Source organism: Apus apus, chromosome 11, assembly GCF_020740795.1.
Source record: "Apus apus isolate bApuApu2 chromosome 11, bApuApu2.pri.cur, whole genome shotgun sequence".
NCBI classification, from domain to species: domain Eukaryota; kingdom Metazoa; phylum Chordata; class Aves; order Apodiformes; family Apodidae; genus Apus; species Apus apus.
Genome location: NC_067292.1, coordinates 17,600,757 through 17,622,400, shown reverse-complemented (window position 1 = coordinate 17,622,400; position 21,644 = coordinate 17,600,757). Strand labels below are relative to the sequence as shown.

The 21,644-nt window shown below is 38.1% G+C and overlaps 1 protein-coding gene across 1 annotated transcript; it reads right to left on the bottom strand.

The window, feature by feature from the left end:
* Window positions 1–2,108: 2,108 nt before the first annotated feature.
* On the bottom strand, window positions 2,109–21,644 carry PLA2G15 (phospholipase A2 group XV). The gene is made up of 6 exons (XM_051629095.1): window positions 21,434–21,644; window positions 13,378–13,534; window positions 12,014–12,132; window positions 10,582–10,680; window positions 9,977–10,201; window positions 2,109–6,179 (listed from the first exon to the last, which is right to left on the bottom strand). Exons 1-6 carry the CDS (start codon window positions 21,573–21,575, stop codon window positions 5,668–5,670), a joined length of 1,254 nt encoding a protein of 417 aa, XP_051485055.1. The 5' UTR covers window positions 21,576–21,644; the 3' UTR covers window positions 2,109–5,667.

Genomic DNA, 21,644 nt, shown 5'->3' with positions numbered 1-21,644 from the left:
GCAGCAGGTTATCAGAAACACAGGATTACAACTATTATGAAAACTGCTAGAAGCAACATCTTACACTCTGTTCCTCCAAGCTTTGATTACAGACCAAAATCAAGGATTACTTTAATTTGGCTTTACTGTTCAAAATAGTTTGTCTTGGATAGTTATCAGGTCCATACTCCTAGAGGGTACAGCAGTCCTTTCCTATTTACCACTTTGGAGAGAGTGGATAAAACCCATTTGTCTTCAAAGTTTGTGCCTTTGGACATCCACTGCACTAGTTACCTCCATATTGATGTTTGACAGAGTAGCTTACTGACAAGCCTAACATGTAAAATTATCTGCTCCTTTCCAAATTTTCAGCACTAGCTTTTTCATACTAAGTAGTCATTGGTTAAAGCCTAAATTTACAAATTTGCTTCAGTACACAGATATAATTTTAGAAATAACATTTTCTGAGATGGTTATCTGAAAGTGACACTGATCCACATCACGCACCTTTAAGTGCTGAGAAGGTGCAGACTGTACTGTAGGTGGTAAGATGTGCTTTAATTGGTAACAAACTGAAGAGAACCTGCAAAAGTGCTACAAATACTAGTACAATACCACTGTTGCTTCCAAATCTGCTGAGCTGGGGGCATTAACTTAATAAGGGCTAATGCCTAAAACCTGAAATGAAGGCACCTGGCTAAAATACTTCACACAGAATCAGTGATCACCTGTTACATGAGAAGGAAGAGAGTTAAGGATTGGGACATTCTGCTCAGCTGCTGCATGGTTTAGAACAAGAATTTGCCCAACAAGACAATATAGACAAACAATTAAGATAAACTTAACACCAATATTGAATTTCCTTGATTTCCTGGTCTCATATTATATTCTGCTTTTGCTTGAAGAATACTGATTTGGGAACCAAACATGGCACTTTGCTCATTTGTTGATCTGAATGACCAAAAACTAAATTAGTCTTAAAATAGAAGAAACTATTAGCTAGAACTTTGGAGGAAAACTGTCTTTAAGGGAAAAAAAGTCAACATAATTTCTCAAAACTGTAATCCCATCTTTAAAGTAAGGATTTAGGATAGCACAGCAAAATAGCACATACAATATTCAACTATAATTTTATTTAAAAGATGCACAACCTGAGGTAGCACCAATGTTACATCAACATTCCAGCATCACATGGGACATCAGTCTCTTGCATGGCTTGGCATTAGTCCAGCCAGGCTTCATTATCTTTCTGTCCCCAATTCCCTGAGCTCTCAGCCTTCCCAGCTTCTTTCAAGTATTGGCACAGTGCTTTAGTGCAGGACTTTCCCCATTTTAATGGGGAGCTGGAGGAATGCCACATTCCCTTTTCTCCTGCAATCATATGGTAACCTTGAGGAAGGCCTGAGCTGTACTAGGACATGTCCAATCAGCAGGGATCTAGGGCACAGAGAGGAGCAGTCACTAAAGCTCCTCTGTAATAATGTATTACAGTCTTTATCACAAAGAAAGCTCACACAAGGCAAGTTTCAGCCTCATCATTTTTTCTTCTTTCTCAAGACTTCTGAGCAATCATTAGCAGTATACATGGGTGAAGCATCAAGGCCGACCACTAGATGCTTTTAGATTACTTAGATAAGGGAGACTATTTCCAGGGTCTTTTACCCTACAGAGTTACGGTCTTTTTCAGTTTCTTCACAGCCACAATGCACTATTTTTAATTGCAAAAAAAATATGGTCAGTGTGCATGAGTTTGTGGATCAGTTTGGAAACACACAATACAAAGGCAACTGTGAGCATTTAGGACACTTCAAGATTGAAGGACTGAGTTCAAAATCATTACCTTGAACAGAAGCATGAGGCATCCAAAGAACTTTTTTTTCATATCAGATGAGCAAGAAAGAAGCAAACAAGAAAACCTCAATAACCTCAGTTCCATGTCTCCATAAACTCAAGAACAGTTAACAGAACTCCAAGTGTACCACAATTCAGTACATGCATGTGGAAGATCAACCAAGCCACAATTATCTGAGAAAATGAGACACCAAGAATCCATGAGGATTAAAAACAGCAACAAGTTGGCATTCCATCTGAGCAGTGACACAACACGTTATTTACAACAGGAGACAAGCTGTATTAGATCAACTTTATTATGTTATCAAAGTTTGACAATAAAATATTCAAAATCTGTTGAACACATTCATACACAAAAAGAGCATATAAAATGCTAGGTCTCAGAATATGTTCCGTACAAAATACTGTTAAGTGTAGAGCAGCAAAATCATTGCCAAACATTCCCTGAATTTAAGAGGGCCTTGAACACACTGTGCTCCAAGTACTACCTTAATACCAAACATTCCTTCCTTTGGTCTGCAAGTCCTTTGCATTTATTGCTAGTTATTGAAGCCTTCTGTTCTTAAACAGAATCACACAGTGACTCTGAACCTCTTCAGAAGTATTACAGTGACAGTGAAAGCTTCAGCATTTTCTATGTGTTTTGTCAAAAAGAAACACATTTGGTCCTCAAGACTATTTTTGGTTTCTGAAAATATCCTGAAAGAATAAAACCAAGAGAGATGATTGATGTGTGTTAGGTATAACAAAGATATAGTCAGTAAATTAAAACATTTCACCTATGCAGTGTGGAAAAGCACCTGAGTTACTCCTCTTAAGAAAGTGCCACATTCTGCTCTCCTTAAAGATTTATTTCCTCAGACCTCTCCCTCCACAATTATCTAGAATGCTCAAGTGCACATGGCTCTAGCAGGCCTGTTACAGTAATGCTAAATACTCTTGCCTTGTAGAGGAACACGCCACAGCAAGTAAGCACTTCTCAATATGCTGAAAACTGAAAATTAAAGGGCTGAAGGCGATTTGGTAAAAAAATAATCATAAGTTCTAGACATAAAATGAAACTATAGCCTGCAGAACCCATCAGATCCAATCAAAACCTCACCAGGAGCACTATGCTTGCTCCAACACAGTGCTTAAGACTCAGGTACACACATTCTTGCACAACAAAGATTAATAGTGACTAACTATATAAAATCAAAATAAAAAAAGCCCTGAAAAACTTGCAGCTTCCCTTTACCAAGTAACACAAGTTTCTTTAGATGAGACACACTCTAGGGCTTGTCTACTAATGGAATGCTGATTTACAAATCTTTAGGATAAAAGAGACAGTCAACTGATCTCAGAAACAGTGCTAGGCTGCCAAAATTAGAAAATATTTTTATGGGGTTTTTTGGGACACAAAATGTACTCTTTGAATGAGTAGTAAAGGAAAACATTTTTAAAAGCATCTTTCAGAAACATGTATCACATAATCACAAAAAATCCTGAAGTTAAACTCTTGGTATGAGACCAAAAATGCAACCAATTAATTAACCAATTAAAATAAAGCTTAGAAACTTTCTCCAGATTGGGTTAAGAACTATTTACTTATGTTCTTTTCTCATTTTTTCAGCCCTTGATGTCCATGATGGTAGTCTGTAGCACAGCCTCCAGCTCTGCTTATTCCAGTGCTTATTAACAGGCATTCTACTTGAGCAAGAAAGACAGATTTTGATAAACTGTTTTCTCTAATTTTTTTCTGTTGTAAACCAGTAACATGGCAATTTATTAAAAAATTTGAGTCAGACCACAGGAAGAGCTTTAACCTTGAGAAGTCTTGGAACACAAACTTGAAGCTTATCCAGTGGATGGCCCTGCATAAAATAGAACACTTGGCTAAAGGACTTTTTTGTGGGGATTTTTGTTGTTGCTTTTTGTTTTAACAGTTACTAATTATTTGGGACAACTCAGTACTTACTCTGCAGAAGTCTAGGCAATATTGGTGCTGAACGATAGGTTCCTGGGCAACTGATGACAAGATGAACACTGTATTTTTTTTAAATCAGTATTATGTGCCCTCTCCCTCAACTAAAGTAACAGGGAAAACGCAGGGGGAAAATTAAGCTACGTAAGGAAGTTAAAAGCTAGGAAGGTATTTAGCTTATCCATGATCCTAGTTCAAGTCCTTTTGGATTTGCAAGTCATTTCTGAATTAAAACTCAAAGCCTTAAACCTCCTTCCTGTGCCAAATGCTTGCATTCTACAGTAACAGCTCAACAGATCTTAATGCATTTCATGGCAGCAAACATTTTATACATGCTGCTAGAATAGTTTAAAACTTTAGACAACCCTTTAGACAACTTTAGACTTTACCCTTTAGACAACTTCAGTTTCTTAAGTAATGCCTCCTCAGTAGTTCTGATGAGTTTCTAAAACTCTTAAAACATTTTTTCTTGGAGGACCTAGCATTTTGAAAGCATTTTTGAAATTCTGTTTTCAGAAAACTAAGTGCAGTCTAACTGGGTGACTGGTTTTATTAAAGCAAGCAAAAGAGAATCTTCAAGCGAAACTATTTCTCCAACAGCACTTCTGTAATCAAGGTTGTAAATAAGATGGCCTTTAGGCTGTATTTTCTGTGCCAATCACAGCTGAATTCTTTTCAACATGGAGTAAAAACCATACTGTAGGAAATTAATGGAGCAATTTATATAAACATTTAAGGAACAGTGTATCTTAACTTCTTGAAACAGCAAGAATGAAACTTGTAATCTATGGAAGTGAATTTCAGTCTTGAAATGTACAGTTTTTTAACTGTTGATCCAATCACTGCTTGGTCAGTAACTGGATCACAGCATAAGTATCTGACTGAGAACAAGGTTTGTACTTCACACTGTTATTATGCTAGATTCCATTTGCCACACCATTTCAGGAAGTTCACTTTTCTTTTTGAGTTAATGCCCACCATACATTATCATTTCCACTACAGCAGTTAGTTTTTCACCCAGAAATGCAATTCTGCACTATATAGATTGTTTGCCAGTATGCAATTGAGTTAGCTTTAATTTATGTGCTGCTCCACACAGCTACAGTTATTGCAAGCACCAACCACTGTTTGGCCTCTTTCCCTCACTGATAACTAAAGCACAAGGTGAGAATTCCTCAGACTCCAGACTATATGTAATCAGGGTCTAGAAGTAGATGACCAAACAATTTCTTCCTTAAAAAAAAAAAGTAACTAACAAGAAGCTTTTAGCAATTCACACGTCTTTTTCCCAAAAACTGCAATGAAAGAAAGGCTGGATAGTCATTGTCAAAAGGCAGTACAGTACCAGGCAGATCCCTTCCCTATCTTACCTAGTAGATATACACATTTACAAACAAAGGTACTGGGAACTGTGAATCAGAATATACAAGACCCTTTCAAAAGTTTACTGTGCTTCCCAAATTAGTATCATTCCCTTGTTTTATGGGCATTTGAAACTGCAATCCTTCCTAACCCTCAACTCCAAACCCTGCAAAGATCACACAAAGGAACTCAGGTATCTATGATTCTATGTAAGATGTGCAAGGCACTGCACAATCTCCAAATCAAACACTATATGAACATTGGACACAACACCAGAGGCACCAAAGTGCATATTTGACCAAATTTGCAAAATGTGAAAACAACATGAAGCATCATAAACACAAATTAGAGACAAACAATCATTAAGGACACCAAACAACTTCTTGAACACAGCCTTAAAAAAACCACAAAATAAATAATTTCAATATCTAAATATCAAGGGATTAAAAGGCATTTTGCCACATGTAAGGGAAGGCATCACAGGTGAGGAAAATAACTGTCAACACAAGAGATCACAAATCAAAAAGCAGCTTTTTCACATAGGAGATAGTAGTATCATTGGATAGCATTTGAATATGTTCATTTCCTGAAAGCTCAAATATCACCACTTCCTGTTTTTGCTTGTCCACCCACTTCTGACATTGCAAGGCACTCTGCAAGTTTACTGTACCGTCCCCATCGCTGTACAGAATCTTGGGTTCTCTGTCAGGAAAACTTTCATAATGGAAGGAATCAGGTGTTTCCACTCCAGTGCCATAAAGACAGTGTATGCGTACACCAGGTGGTGCCATCTGGTAGACCAGGTGCTCAGTGTCTTGCCTCATGAGCCAGCCATCCTCAAAATTGATGTCCCTGTAGAATTTTCTGTAATCCCGAAGAGTATAGTTAGCTGTGGGGGTGCTCACAAAGACCTTATCTGGAGGCCACGTGTAGTTGTAGGGGAGCATCCAATTTGTGGAAACTGCTGATCTCTGCTGGTCTCTAATCTTGAGTGAGCTGATAACAGGTATTCTGTTGTTGTCACCTTATAAAAAAAGTGGAATTTAATTACACAAAAAGCAATGCCTGAACATCAGCTAGCAGCAATTGTCATCACTCACAGTGCTACCTGGAATAAAAAGTTTCTTTTCTCTGCTTACAGTGACAATTTGAGAAGTTTTTCCTCATTTATGATTTTTTTTATAATTAAGTTCCAAAAACTAACTTTCAATAACTCAAGATTAAATGCAAGCTGATGACTAAATGACTAACAAGCCAAGAACACTGCTGCCTTTCCAATATTATCTTTTTTTGTAGGAAATATTTTCTCCTTTATTAGCCAAGTAAGAAATCAGCTTTTATTAGGCATTTATACCATCTAAAAGCTGTCTTAGATTCCCTTCTGGAAATGTGTTTTACACTAAGTCTGGTACCTGGATCATGTTTTTGCTGAAGGAATAAATACTACTATCCACATGCATAAGAACTCATGAAGAGACTTTATAGGCTTAAAATATTTAACTTCTGCACATTCAAAACAAGCAGAGCAGCAGTATTTCATTCAGGATAGCTACAGAAATTACTGTTTTATTTACCATTTGGCATGGTGTTTTACCAGGTTACACACTCCCTTCATAATGAAACCTACCCAAAAATGTCTTACAATTGAAATAAAGTGGCAGACTCTTAGTTACCTCAAAAGAACTTGTTATAAAAGGAAACAGAAGCAAAACAAGTATTACTGTCTTTGCTTATGCTATCAAGTAAGAATGCTGCACTCAATGACTCAGTTTCCACATGTACAGACTTCTGTACTTTGGCAAAAGAAGAGTTAGAGCTTGTTAGCTTTTTGTGGGAACCATGGGAAATCACCAATATCAGCAGCTTCCTTTCCAGTCAGGAAGTCAAGACTACACAAATACTTGCATTGCTCAGGACACAGATTCTCTCTAATGTAGCACTAATATTTTCTAGCAGCTCTGGTGACCTAAACTATATCTTTGCCAGGGTGGGGGGCAGACAAAGCCAAGAATTGTTGAAAGACCAGTTAATAACTACTATGGCTTAGGGAAGTGTTTTCAGCCAGCCAAGCTTTTCCAACCCATTATATTTTCTTAATATAACAGAACTCTAGAAAGCTAGACCTTATTACAAAGAAATTATCCAATACCCAAAAAACCACTAACTTGTTACATTTTATTAAATTTGGACTTACTCTTATTACAGAACTAGTGTTTGACCAAAACATTTCATTGTTTAGACATCAAGTCCGTTGTTTTCTTAGCAGTTTGTTCCAAAGATGGCTTGACCTACCACATGACTAAATTAAAATTTATACACATTTTTCTTTGGATTTTAACCATTGTTCATACATCTTCACAAAATTAAAAGCTGCTTAATAAGTGACAGATAAAATGATTACTAGAAACACTTTTTAAAAACCCTGAGACAGACGAGAGTTTATTTTCACAATGACTGTCTGATCAAACCTATTTTCCACTACCACAGTGGCCGGCACACCTCAATTCTTTTGTCACTTGAATCAGATTTTCTATTATTAGGTTTAGGTGGTTACAGCATGTAGTACTGCAGGTCAATCACACCACAAAAATTGATATATTGAAACCAAAACAACTATTCCTGAAATAGCACCAAAGTATATTTTCCCATTCCGTAAGGTGGCACTGTTGCTTCAGCAAGGAGACCTAAATAGGATTAGAGGGAGACACTGCTAGTATAACATTGAAACAAATAAAAAGTAACTCAAAATAATCATAAAAGTCCTAAAAAATGTGTTTCATGTTACTGTGTGGTGTCAATACTTGACTGTTCACACTCTCCACTAAGCTACTGAATACTATTTGGCAGTTTTCAGCAAAGAAACCTCAAGTTCTGAGTTGAACAATGAAAGGAATGTGTACAAGATTTATTTCCAGTAGAATAATCAAACACAGAACCTAGCTATTTCAGCCTTCTCTTACAGAACTGTTACAAAATGCTTATCAAACCCTTTACTTTTCTCTCAACTGCACAAGAACTGTGTGGCCAAGATCACGCTTAGGTCAGCAAGCACAATACTCATTTACATTAGTGTTCAAAATATTAGGTCTAAGGAAGACACTGCTGGCACCTCAAGCTGACAAAAATTCACCACCACAGTGAATTTTGTGTCTTTGCTTCCTGTAGTGGGAAAAACATGCTAATTTTATTGACACTGGAAATAAAATGATACATGTGTTAATCCTGCAAAGCACATAAGTAGCAGAAAGTATCACAGAAGATCTACAGGGAATAACTCCACTTCTGTACTGTTTTACCAGTTTCATAACAACCGGGAATCTGACATGAAGTTCCTGGCCATATCACAAACAGGAATGGGAGCAGAGTCAATGCATTCCTAGCTTGCCTTGCCCTTCCTGCAGCAATGCAGTATTTTTCTTTAAAGCAACTACTCTTCTACATCCTAACACCTTGATAATTTCAATTTTATAAATTTTAATAGACTAGTGGAATTCAAGTGTTAATGCCTGATAGTGGCGATGTATTTGAGACAGAACTAGCATAAAAATGTTCATTCTAATATTATTTTCTGCCCATTTAATTTTACTGCACAATTTTTAAGCTTTCTGCTCTAGCACATGGAATTTTGTAGAACAGGTGTACAGATTAAATGATAACTATACTTAGTAGAAATTTAACTAGTCATTACTCATTTGTATAGCTAGCCACTTGGATGAGATGCATCCAAAAGGATAAACATATGAAGCACAAAAGTTTAATCAAAGAGAAAGCTAGGACTATGGAGTTTCATATAATTATGTGGAATTTTATTAAGGTGATATTAACATTGCTCACTTCCTGCCATTTCTGTAGCATGCAAATTTGTCAGAAAAAAGCCTGTGGGAAATGTAAAATCAATTTTTACAGTGCCATTGCAATGGATTTAACAATACATTACTCAATACAAACGTCCAATTTAAGTTTTCTAATTAGTAACTGAGCTGTGCAGAATCAGATGTCTTTGCTAAGCAAAGCATTCTTTGATTAGTCCACGCACAGCTGGCACTTGCTGTGTTCTGCATTTTGATGAAGTGAAGTTTCTGATGTCAGCTTTGTTTAGGAAGAAAATAATGATATCCAAAGTTAACAAGTCAGAAACAAGTTAAAAAACCCAACCCAGAAACATAATGAACTAAATCCCAAAGGACATTAAATAATTACAGTATCACACAGGTGGGGTAAGTGAACTTTTTCCATGAGTCACACATTATGCTTCTGAATTATTTGTTTTTAGTCTCAGACATATTCAGTATGCCAAACCCTAGATCTCAAAAAAAGCACTTTTCTGTAGTGTTATCACTTTCAACAGGCATTTGTATCGTGGGCACCACTTCACCACCATGTCTATAGGTTTTCCTTAATGGTAACCACAAGCAGCTGTGTGATCTTTAATCAAAGGAAACAACTGGATGCTCTGGAGTCCTTGTGAGGTTCACAGTACTGCACAGAGCACAATCAGGCTGGAGGTAGAAGTGAAAGAAAGAGGAGACCAGGCCAAACAGCAGATGATACAACAATCTGCTGGAAAGAGGTTAAGAGAGATCAGGAGGGGAAACAGCTCCTGGTTAAGAGATATAAAAAAAGCTTCACTCACTCCCATAAACATAAAGAATGACAGTCTGGTCACAAGGTTTGAAACATCAAGTTGCCATCACTTTATGAAAAATTATGTTTATCTTCATAGTACCTTAAACACTCTCATCCTCCAGTCCTAGAGTTAGTCTAATTAGTAATTTTGTTGCACTACTAACAAAATACATTGCAAACTTTCAAGTTACCTACCTGAAGCCAGCACACGGAGAGTTTTAGCCACTCCTCCCCAAGGAGCACCTAATGACACAAAATCCTTTATGTACTTGTCTTTCCAATCCTGACTCTGATGGTTGAGGAAGTAGAGGGTGTACATATTGCCCATACTGTGGGCTATCAAGACGACAGGACTTCCATACTGCTCATACATCAACTCTATCATCTTGCGAAGGGCCACAAAATAGTCTCGATTCTCATCTAAAGTGAAGATGCACAGGACTGCAGTTATAACTCTTGTGAATGCTGAACTTCAACACAATTATTTAAAAGGTTACTTTTTGAAACTGTCTGTGGCATTAATTAGTAGTGCAGAGCTTAGAAATTCCAGTATTAAGAGGGGTGAGTGCTTTTGTGGGGATGTGTTTTACTGGTGTGGGGTTCCTGTTGTTTTGTTTTTAAGCATGCCTTAAGCAAGAAGCAGAAAAAGAAGCCACACCACAGAACATTCATCTGGGTCCAGGATACTCAAGAACTAGTCAGAATTAAGGTTTTAAGTATAATGCAGATGGGATGGGAGAGGGGATCCAGAATATCACTGCTGGCTAGGAGAGTAAAAATTCTGTTCAAGTATTATTTACTTGGTGCCTTTCGCCAGTCGTAAGGTGCTCCTCTTACATCTTCATCACGTTTGTAGCCCCAATCTACTAAACTCTGCACCAGCATATAAAAGTAACTGCCTGGAGACATAGGAGAGAAACAGAATAGTGACGAGTTAAGTATCAAAAGCAGCCATAATATTATTATTAATAAAAATATTATATATTATTATTAGTTTCTATTATTAGCATTATTTCTGATACCATATATATAAACGTTAAAATTGTAGCCTTAAGTCTTTGACAATCTAGGATACTGCATATTAAAGAAAACAAGTTGTTCTCTCTCCCCCAAGAGTGAACAAATACCATTATTGAGTTTCTTACTAGTTGGCTGACCTATCATACAAGTGTGGCAGCAAACGTGACGTACACAGAACAGACCTCAGCAAAAATGTGTCTTATCCTTTAACTGTAAAGAAGACACCTCAGAGTTAATACATAGGGAAACATTTGCAGACTGGCTGTATATTGAAAGGTGTTACATATTATGAACTTTGACACATAGGATGTATTACTACAAGTAAATGCATCTAGTAACAGTTTGAAAAATTAAGTGTTAGAACTTCCTACTCAATATCACAGAAATATTTAAGTTTTGAGCAGAACCTCACTTGTTAATCTTGAAAGCTTAGCATATAGTCCCTGAAGTGAACAGAGGCAATTTTAAATATGGCTGTGTTCTAGTTATAAGAGTGATCTAGTGAAGATCATTAAGCACATTACTGCCCTTCCGGGGACTGCTCCCTACAGAAAAGAAAAATAAAACCATGCTATGAAACATGTGAAGCTCAGTGCATTAGTACTCAAGTCTTAAGCCACAGGTTACAATTCCTCACAAAAGCCTATCAGATTCAGTGTTTTCTGGAAGATGACTTCTAGAAGAAACACTAAACAAAAACCACTCAAAACCACAGGAATGCAGGAATCCTTTGCAGTGAAAATAGAACTATATGACACTGATAAAAGCTGGGGAACTACAGTGTGTGTAGTCCCCACATCTCCCAAGCCCATTAACTCCATTCTTAAGGCCAAATACCATCTTAGAACGAAGCTGAAATTAAGTGGTTTTATTTTAGTTTTGCTTGTCAAGCATGAGTTACAGAATTTTCTACTCATTTTCCAAAAGTGTCTGTCTTCAAAGTGCCTACTCAGGTTTCACCCAGAGAACTATAATCATAGTTTGGCACAATAATAAAGAATCTTCTCAACCCATCAGGCCAAACAATAGACAAAACAATACAATGCAAACACTTCCAAGCAAAGTGACCCATGTTTTACCTTACTACAAAAAATTAAGTCTTGTTTTCTATGTCTAAACAGAACTGTAATTTGAAATTACAGTAATTGCTGTGTAAAGACACTAGAAAAATTCTTCAAGTGACAAAGCACTTCAGACACAGCTTGTACATACCAACACTCCTTTTACTTGGGTCAAGGAATTCCAAGGAAAATGTCTGCCCAAAACCTGGGACTCTGATATCCACTCCATCTGGTGGTTCTGTAACCTTACTTGTTCGATTATACACCAGCCTGGGGGTATATATAAAAAAAGAAAACATTAAACATGTCATATTACCACATGACAACTCAGCTACACTGGGTCTTACATTGAGTGCAGCAACAAGAACTTTTAAGTGCTATTACCCAGAAGAAAAAAAACAAAAAAACCCTGGCAGGCATGATAAGAGTACTCTAATGGCTAAGAGGTTACACAGTACAAACCATTCTAATTAGTTTAATGCTGTCCATGAAGAATTTGACCCTTATCTTCTCTTTCAAGCTGAACTTTAACTTTACAATATAAGCTACTTTATATAGTTCTGTACCATTCCACTTGGCATCAAGCCACATAATGGAGAAAACTTGAAGAATGTGGTAGTAGAAGATAAAGAAACCTGTAAAATCAAATATCAGAAAAATTATCCTAGATAAAAATAATTCATTTCTGTTTCACTTGAACACCGATACCAGCATTAGAGAGCACTTGGTATTTCTTGACTGATAACAACTGGTACCTCAGGAAACAGAGGTACTGAGTGTTTTGTAGGTACTTAACAAATCAATTTGAGCTATCTGGAGCATTGGGTCAGGGCTTCTTTGGGGTTTTTCTTATTGTTGTTGGGGATTTGTTTGTTTTTAATACTGTATCCATACAATTGCCTTACATGAATGCAAGTTTTTACCCCTAGATGGAGTCTTAGAACCTGAGCTGATACTCAAATCTTGACACACCAAAAAAATCTCTAACCTGCAAGAGTTAATGATTTTAATAAAGCAGATTGAATAAAGAAAGGGTCTGGGAGCTGTAAATTAGGTGGTAAATTTAAACCAAAATAATTCTGGGAGAGACTTCCATACTGCCCTTGAAGGACCCCATGTGTCTCAGCTGCCCATGAGGCTGCTCTCAGTGATCCTCCTGCCCAATGTACCTCCTTGCCTCATCAAAACTTAATTAACTCATCAAAAAAGCAGAAAGTGTTCTGCCTTAGATAAGCCTACAGAACTGTCTGATAAACGTCCAAGCCAACACTGGGTAACTGGTAAGAGAGAAGGTGGAAGAAAGTAAGAGAAGCTCTGCTTTTTATCAGTGATGAACAGCTACCTCAGATTCAACAGAGCCACATTCCCCAATTCATCCTATTACTTCACCTAGCAGAATGCCAAGTAATTTCTGTCATTCATCTTGAATCAGAGAAGAAAGTTGAAGGTGGCCATTCTGTACAAAGCAGTCTAAGGAAAGGCAATTGCTTTGAAGAGCAACATTTCTGGTCTTACCTGATATTATCAATCCAGCAGTCAATGATGACAGGCAGAAGCAACTCTAAATTCAGCCAGAGTGTAAAATAACTGTCTGTCTTCTTAGAGCAGAGATAGTGCACTACTGATGGCTTATCTAACTTGGCTTCCAACTGATTACCTAAGTCCCCTGGAACTGAAAGATATAAAAAGGAGACACTTAAAACTAAAGTGTCTAACATTTTACATTATAATATACACATCTTAATACTGTAGCCCTCAGACAGTATCACTCCATCTAGAGATACTGTTAAGTTTTGTAACTGGATTAAAAAACATTACACAAAAACAAAGCACTGCATGCACAGTTTCAACTGAAAGTGATTCATTTCTTAAAAAAAATCACTAGCTGGGGAGCCACCATGCAGAATCATTCCAGTTCAACAGTTCATAACTTCAAAGAGCAGACTATATAGGAACAGGTCATGTTAGGCCATGTACATGGAGAGACAGATGGTCTCTGACATTATCAAAATTATCTGTGTTTTAAAGTGCAAAACTGAATCTTTCTGAAACAATTTTTTCTTTGATGTATTACAACTACACCTGCATGTCTTTGTTCTCTTCAAAACAGTTGCCTACAAACTAACAGTTTCATCTACAAAAAACCCCATGAAAAGTAAAACCAGCTCAGTTTGTATTTTATCTTCTCCACCTCTGACCACACTTTTGCTGCACAAGATTTAATTGGCTAGCATAATAATCCAGTTTCATATCTTTTCTATTCAGGTTTGGATGCACCAACAGTTTTGATGTGTTTATTTATATATATATTACATCAGTAATACTGGAGGGAAGGGTCTTGTATTTGTACTTTCTCTGAAGTGCACTGTTCTTAAAGCATATACTAAATGCCAGTATTCCTTTGATGAAGTTTTATGTATCTTTATTTTCAACACTAGATTGAGACAGGAATATTATTTCTAAATTAGAACTAAGCTTAAAAAAATGCCATTTCAATTTTCAGCAGTACATTTTCAGAGAAGTTTCTTACATTGGTCATGTTGAATATTTTTTTTCTCAACAACCAGAAAGTAAAAAATAATTCAGTACCTGAAAAGTTCCTCTGTGTTAGAAAAAATTAAGAGTTAGGCACTTCTTAAGGGCTCCCCCCCCCTTCTGCTCCACATGTCCCTACCTTTTTTAGGTGTGCGTAACTACATCCTATTTACCTGTCAATGTTTAATTTTGAAGTTTTTCAAAGCAGACCTACCCATTTAGTTGCATTTCTTACCCACTTCAGTAAATTATTTAATCAAAACAGTTTAAGTTCAATGGAACTTATACCATGGCTAAGTACAGAATTCTGTATTAAAGAATAAGATTTTAGTGAAACTAATTTAACTGGAGAGCCAGATAAGATGGCAGCAGATGTCACTTATTGCAGAACTGAAAAAGGACAGAATTTCAGACTAAATATAGACCTAGACAACCTCCCGTGGACAGGTTTCAACCACTGCAGGTTATGTCCCACTATAAAAGAGATACCATGGGATTTCTCTGTTAACTACCCCTACTTTCTCATTCGATTTTTAGTTGGTTTATTTCTGTAGTCTTAAGTGAAGCATTAAAAAAAAACAAAAAAACCCACAGTAGCTGACCACAGTTTATTTTAGGTGGTATTTCAAGGACTCAGATATACTGGAAAGCATAGTAAGAGAGATTATAGTATTGCATCACACCCTAAAAAGAGTTTACTGAAGTTCAGTCTTGTAACCTCACAAAATACCTTTTAGTTAGTGCTTATAGAACTATAAAGCTACAAGTTGTTCCACAGTCTCGTGCCTATGCTATCTCAGTGTTCTTAATTAGAAAAGGAACAGAACATAATTCTATTTATATAAATCATTCATGGCAGGCCAGTTTCAGCAGCAGACCTGCCAAGAACAGAACAGGTTCATTTTGTCTTCAGTTTCAATGCAAAACAAAATAGAAGAGTGACATTCCGTTCTATCCTGGAATCTCATTTCCTTGGGTAAAAAAAAGTTATTCCAGCAAAAATACCTTTAAAACCTTAAGGCAAACCCGCAGAGTATCAGAGTTTTTAAGACCTTGCTGAGTTTTCTAAACAGCACTCAAAGCAGCACTCCTGCTCAGAGAAGGAAGATTCACAACTGAAGACGTCTAAGATTATAATCAAGATACAGTTATCAACAAGAGTACTGAAAGCAGGAAACTGTACAAAGTCTCACTTGGACTTCATAATTAGGTGATCTTAGATTAACTGCAAGTTTAATTTGGTTAAGGTATTTCATCCTCAGCCGTCTTGAGGACAGAGACTATGCTTCTATGTCCAATTCAGAGCAGAAGATGAGAAGCATTACATCCTGATTTCTACCCAAGGGATGACAAAGAACAAGTTGAAAAGTGAAAATTTATTTAATTCTAAACAAAAGATAAGGGGCAAGTTCCACCTGTGCCAAGATAAGTACTGCAGCTAAATAAGTCTCCTGTACAAGCGTGATGCCCAGTTCTTTATAAAGCAGGGATTAACAAAAATGTTTTTCAGGTTTACATTTCCATTTTAACAGTCAAACTGCTAATCACCAATTCACAACTCATGTTTTATTTTCTGAAGTATGTTCTGCAAGCTGAAGAAAGTTCATGATTAAGCTACAGGGAACAAAAAGCAGATTTTTATTTTTTTCAGATTATGGAAAAAAACATGCAAGATCTTCAGTCCTCACCCAACACAATTTAAGGGTTAATGATTTACATTTTGGCTGCTGGAGGCCTGTTCAGTGGCTTTATGATAAGTAACAGGTTAAGAAGACCACACTGAAGATTAATTCTGTAGGATAAGGACATACCTTATTGAATTTTCTGCTATGGTGTTTGAAAGCAGCAGAAAAATACAATTCCCTTTGCTTTCAGACCACACAGAGAAAGCATCTGTGACAGATGCAAGTGATTTTTTAAATGTAATTATCTGCAAGTAACTTTTCTCCTCATCCTCTCACCTACTAATATCTGTCATTTCTAAACCTTTTTACTGGAAACATTATAGAAAACTCTTACTTTTTAAAGCCAACAGACTGACCCCATAAATGTACAAAATAACTGGCAAGTGAAGTTCCGCAAAATACATCAGGACTTGTTAAAGCTGGATGTCCAGGAAGAGACCTCAAGCAGTACCCTTTGCTTTCCTCATTTGCAGGTTGTGCAATTCATGTGTTGACTTCAGAAGTGTGATATTTGGAAAAATAACTGAGATTTCATATTCAGCAAAAAAAGTGTTTCCCTCAAATTTGATGAGGTAGCACTTCTAGCAGTTTCTCATTTTTCACAAGGATGGTAATCCCAGCAGAGCTCATTTCTAACATAGATGAGCCCAATTCACTTCCAGTACTATAGTATACTTGGCTGAATTTTTGGTCTCAACTGCCCTGACAAAACTAGTAGATCTTCTGGGATGGGTTCTCATTTGATTAAAATTTACAGAAAGCACATTTTAAAAATATATTTCATTGTTTAAAAGAGGCTACAGACTTTTCCAAGTCTGGCAACTACAATAACTAGCTTTAGGATTCACTGAAGCTCCTGCCCATCACTATCCTTGTCTTGATGACAGATTCACAGTTCCCAGCAGAAGACAGCAAGCAAAATGCACCCTGGAGAGTGACTTGCCTTAATACTACTCAGAAAATAGAGAACAGAGCACACAACAAAGATGACCAATATTGGGATTTTAAATTTCATTTGGAAAAAGGAAAAGGTAACACCTACATAAACACAGGGGGTGGAGGAAAGTGCTATTGCTTGTGGGGCAAACAGACAACCAATTGCTACTTTTACCTGAAACGCAAATGCCTTTGGCTATGTATCAGCTATCACAGCTTTTTTACTGGTAACATTTCTGCAAATAACTCATCCTTTTGCTTCTATCAATTAGCCTTCCTTTAAAAGCAACCAAGTTCCCTGGAAAATTAATTTTAAACTCTGACCACAGTTCTCTAAGGAGAATATCTCAAAGCAGCTCAGACTCAACGACAGACTGTGACAGAAAAGGCTCATGTTTAAAATTAGGAACAAGAAAGCAAACAACATCTCACATGATACTCCCAGATACCTCAGATCACATGAGGCATAAACATTTAAATCACTCCTGACATCCAGCCAGCTGACCATACAAATACATACACGACAATTAGCAGTCAGCAGGAATTCAGACAAACCTCTTTTGCATGCAAATCAATTATTAACAAAATTCATTTAGGTATCTTTCTAGAAGACTTTAGCCAGGTACCTAACAATTGTTTGCAGAAGGTATCAGAACATTGATATACTAATTGTGTTGAGTCAGCTCTAAAAGGTAAAGAGTTCAGTGAATTTGCTGCTGATCTTATAAAGACAGGTTATCAGCTCCCAAAATTGATAAGATGTGAGATAGTACATAGTGATTATCCACAGGACTATATGAGAAAATGAAGGAGGAAGAATAGCCACAAAAATAAAGAAGCTGCTTAGTGTATTAGAAGACAAGCATGATGAATATATAACCAAACTGATAAGAGAATTGCAAAAATATTACAACTGCATGTAAACATGAAGCAGATATCCAGAAGTACTTGCACAGAAAAAAAAAAAAAAAGAAGATATATTTACTAAGTTTTGTCAGTAGAGCAGAGGTATTCATTAGGTTGTCCTGATTCTTAAAGGAGATTTTGCTGTATTAATATATTGTCCTGGTTTAATAGAAAACTCTTAAAACAGGCATGAAAGCAATTCATTATCTTAAGTAGCCTCCTTTTCCCCAAAAACAACTGAGAGAGGAAATTCAAGACAAACACCTTACATTTTAATAAGCATTGTGTCTTTGATATCAAGCCTTTAGGCAGGACTGCAAGTAAAGGTTTGATTTTTGCTAATGTTTCTTCTCTCGTGCCACTATTTTAATAATACCTTTTGATGCTTTGTTATTTAAATCTCGGGGAAAACCAAGCAAATGCATTGAAGCATATTGCTGTCAATTACTATTCATGTCAGTTTGGTCCCTGGTCATGTACAAACATCATCTTCAGGCACAGTAGCTCCTGCTACTAAGGCACCAATGGATGATGCACACAACAGCTTAAAAAAAATAACCTAATCCGATGGAGTGGTGCCACTCTCCACATTCCTTGTGCCAGCTCCAGCATTAAATTAATTCAACTACAAAATTAGTCACTTCTTCCTTAACAAGGTAGCTTTCTCATGCTTTAGCAAGACAAATGACTCCACAAAGTGACCAATAGGTAGGCACAAGGAAAGCTGGGGGAGCACTTAGGAGCTGTTAGATTGGCTCAGCTGTTCCACAGAACCACACTTCACCTGAGCCAGTTAGGGGGCTCTACACACCTGAGAGCTGTTGCCAGCAAAACTACAGTCAATATAACGTTATAGTCAAGCAGCCCATCTGTTTTCAGATTTGAGATTCCTAAAAGCAGTATTTTTGTTAGTACCTGGGGAGCAGAACAAAGTTACTCATATCTAAGCAATATGCCAGATTTGCAAACTACTGTTCTGCTTCCTCTGCCGTTACTTGGGTAGGCACAGGTTGCAACTGCAAGTGGGGTCATTACTCCAAAAACCTTAGAACAAGTTATACTGGGTCTTGTGACCATATCACTGATCTAAAATATTTATGAAATTATCATGAGATGGACAACATTCCCTTAAACAGCATTCTTTCTTTCTTTATTCCTTAACATTGACAAATTGCCATGCACAGAAAAGACCAAACTTGTTAATTCCCCTTTCTACTTAAGGGTTTTAACTTGCAAACAGACCAAGAATGCTTAGATCATGAGACCACTTTTACTACAAAACATATTTCAAAACTGAACACGTGAGGAAATAAGGGTCTAGATGCCAGCCTGACAAACCAGGAGGATCCATATCCCCTTTTTGTATGGACCCAAAGCCAGCTCAGGCTTGGACAGGCCTGTATAACGCAGCCTTGCATACACCCCTCAGTCTCCAGTGCAAACTGTTTTTCTTCCCTCTCCCAAACATCTGTGTTAAGCCAGCACTTAGAATGCCTCCCTAAGTGATTCTTCTAAACCCTTCTACCATCCTCATCACGGTAATTCCTGAAAAGCTTATGTTAACATGTCCACATACGCAAGAAGGGTGAAGAAAAGGTCATAAAAAGTTAACTAGAACCAAGATGAGAACATTTCATACAGAACCAGTGAGTGACCGAAAGTCACTCCCTCCTCTCCTCTATTTGTTTGACCTTCACTGCCCATGTCACATCTAATGGAAGCTAAGTTCTTAGTGCAGGTGTTACTGTTTACAGTGACAGTCGCTTCTACACATCAAAAAAACATGGGATTTTACAAAAGGAAGTTAAAATAAATCATCCCCTAAGAGCACCTACTGTCTCAAACATATAGACAACCCAGAAAAATTGTTTAAAACCCACTGAATCTTCACTTCTTGGACAGGTCAGGACTGGGCAGCAGAAAACAGCACACTTTAAGAAGCAGACACTGAGTGGAATAGCAAGTGATGCAAGTTCTGTAGTGTTTGATGAAAACTCACCCTAACAGCAAGGAAATCTGTTTTTTAAACCACCTGCTGACAAATGTGGGCTAAGCCACACAGTATTTACCAGAAATAGGAAAACAAAATGTAGACCAGCCATAGTTTTTAAAAGCATCCTTAGGGTACACATATACTTACAGTAGGTCCATCAGTAGTAACTCCATGCTTCTGTAATCACTGCCCTTTTATCCCAATTGCTTTTCCATCTTTTTTGATTCCTTCAAAGCTGCAGTTGAATATTGGACCAGCAACTTACACACTATCACCTTTGTCATCAAAAAGTTTGCACTGGAGCAAGTGCCAAAGTTTATTGCTAAAGCCCAGCATTACAGAGAAGAGAGATGGGATAAAAGATTGCTTCTAAACTCCACAGACAGAACTCAAAGAACTTTTGCTCATATTTTAACTCCAGCCTCCTAAAGCATCTTTTTCAGTTTCTTCTTCAACATCTACATCCTCTCAGCTAGTTTAGCCATCCGCTAAGAACTCTGAATTGGTACCTGGTGGTTCCAAGATACACAGCATCTTAGAAGTTCTTGTTTCGCATTAGCCCTTTGATGTCAGAAGCTTCTAACAGCAGTAGTAGTAAAGTCAACAGCAGAGCCTACATTATTACAAACAAATGGAGCTTAAACTGAATGATGTGCCAATTATTATCTTTTTCCCAGTATTTTTCCCACTTGGTTACTTTTTCTTCCCCCTTTATCATTAGGGTTAGTTGCCTAGTAAGAACACACAGCATACTGAACACATTGACAGGACTAGCTACTGACATTAATATCACCAAACGCATTTGGTTCACGTAGAGGAAATCTTAATAATTACAATTTCAGTGGACAAGTTACTAAGACAAATATTATTCTCGAGTCTTATCATTGGATCCAAAAAGCATCTAACAAACATTACTTAGTAACCATTACATTAATACTTTCTACTTACCTGTTACACACTGTTTTGTATTAACAGGTGAAACCACAGGCCAGTAATCAATACCAAGTACTCACAGTCTGACTGCTGTAACACCCAGTCACTCCTCCTTCCACTTCTGATGACAACCTCTTTTATGAAAGGGTCGTGTAGAGTAAAAACTTGAGAAGCGAGGGTCTGGTTTTAGTTAATGAGCTAAGAACGTCTTCAGACGAGCCTCGGTGTTGCCACACCTGCTGACAGCTGCAGCCAACCCCACAGCACGCCTGTGCCCCCCCTACCCGGGCCTGTCATTTTAGCTCTTGCAGCCGAGCCAGAGCCGGGACCGAGTCAATGCCAAGAACCTCCGTGCCCAGCACCGGCGCCCCCGATACCCACAGCAACCGAGGCGCTCACCAAGCGGGGTCGCTCGGCCAAACACCCCGGAGGCCGCGGGCAAGGGCAGCCGTGCGGGGCGCGCAGCCCTGCGACTGAGCCCGTCGCGTCCCGGGCCGCCCGGGGGGGCGACAGCAGAGACAGCGGCCTGCACCGGATTCCTCAGCACCCCACGTACGCCCCGTGGGGTCCCCCCGGTTCTTACCTAGCACCACGGGCGGCCCCACGGACCGGCTGCGCCGCAGGCACCCGCCGCTGGGACAGAGGAGCAGCAAGAAGAGCAGAAGGCTGAGGAGGGGGCTCCCTCCCGTGCGCGGGAGAAGCCTCGCACCGCTCGGCCGGACCATCACCCCAGCGCATAACCCCGGGGCCGGACGCGTCGCTCCGCCGGGGCTGCCGCCACCGGAGTGCGGGCC

Bases quoted from the DNA above. Each gene is read 5' to 3' on its own strand.
- PLA2G15 (XM_051629095.1), bottom strand. From the start codon at position 21,575: ATGGTCCGGCCGAGCGGTGCGAGGCTTCTCCCGCGCACGGGAGGGAGC. The intron at 13,535-21,433 runs GTAAGAACCGGG...TATATCTTTCAG, and splicing joins GGGGCCGCCCGTGGTGCTAG to TTCCAGGGGACTTAGGTAAT. The intron at 10,202-10,581 runs GTAAATAATACT...TCTTCACTTTAG, and splicing joins CGACTGGCGAAAGGCACCAA to ATGAGAATCGAGACTATTTT.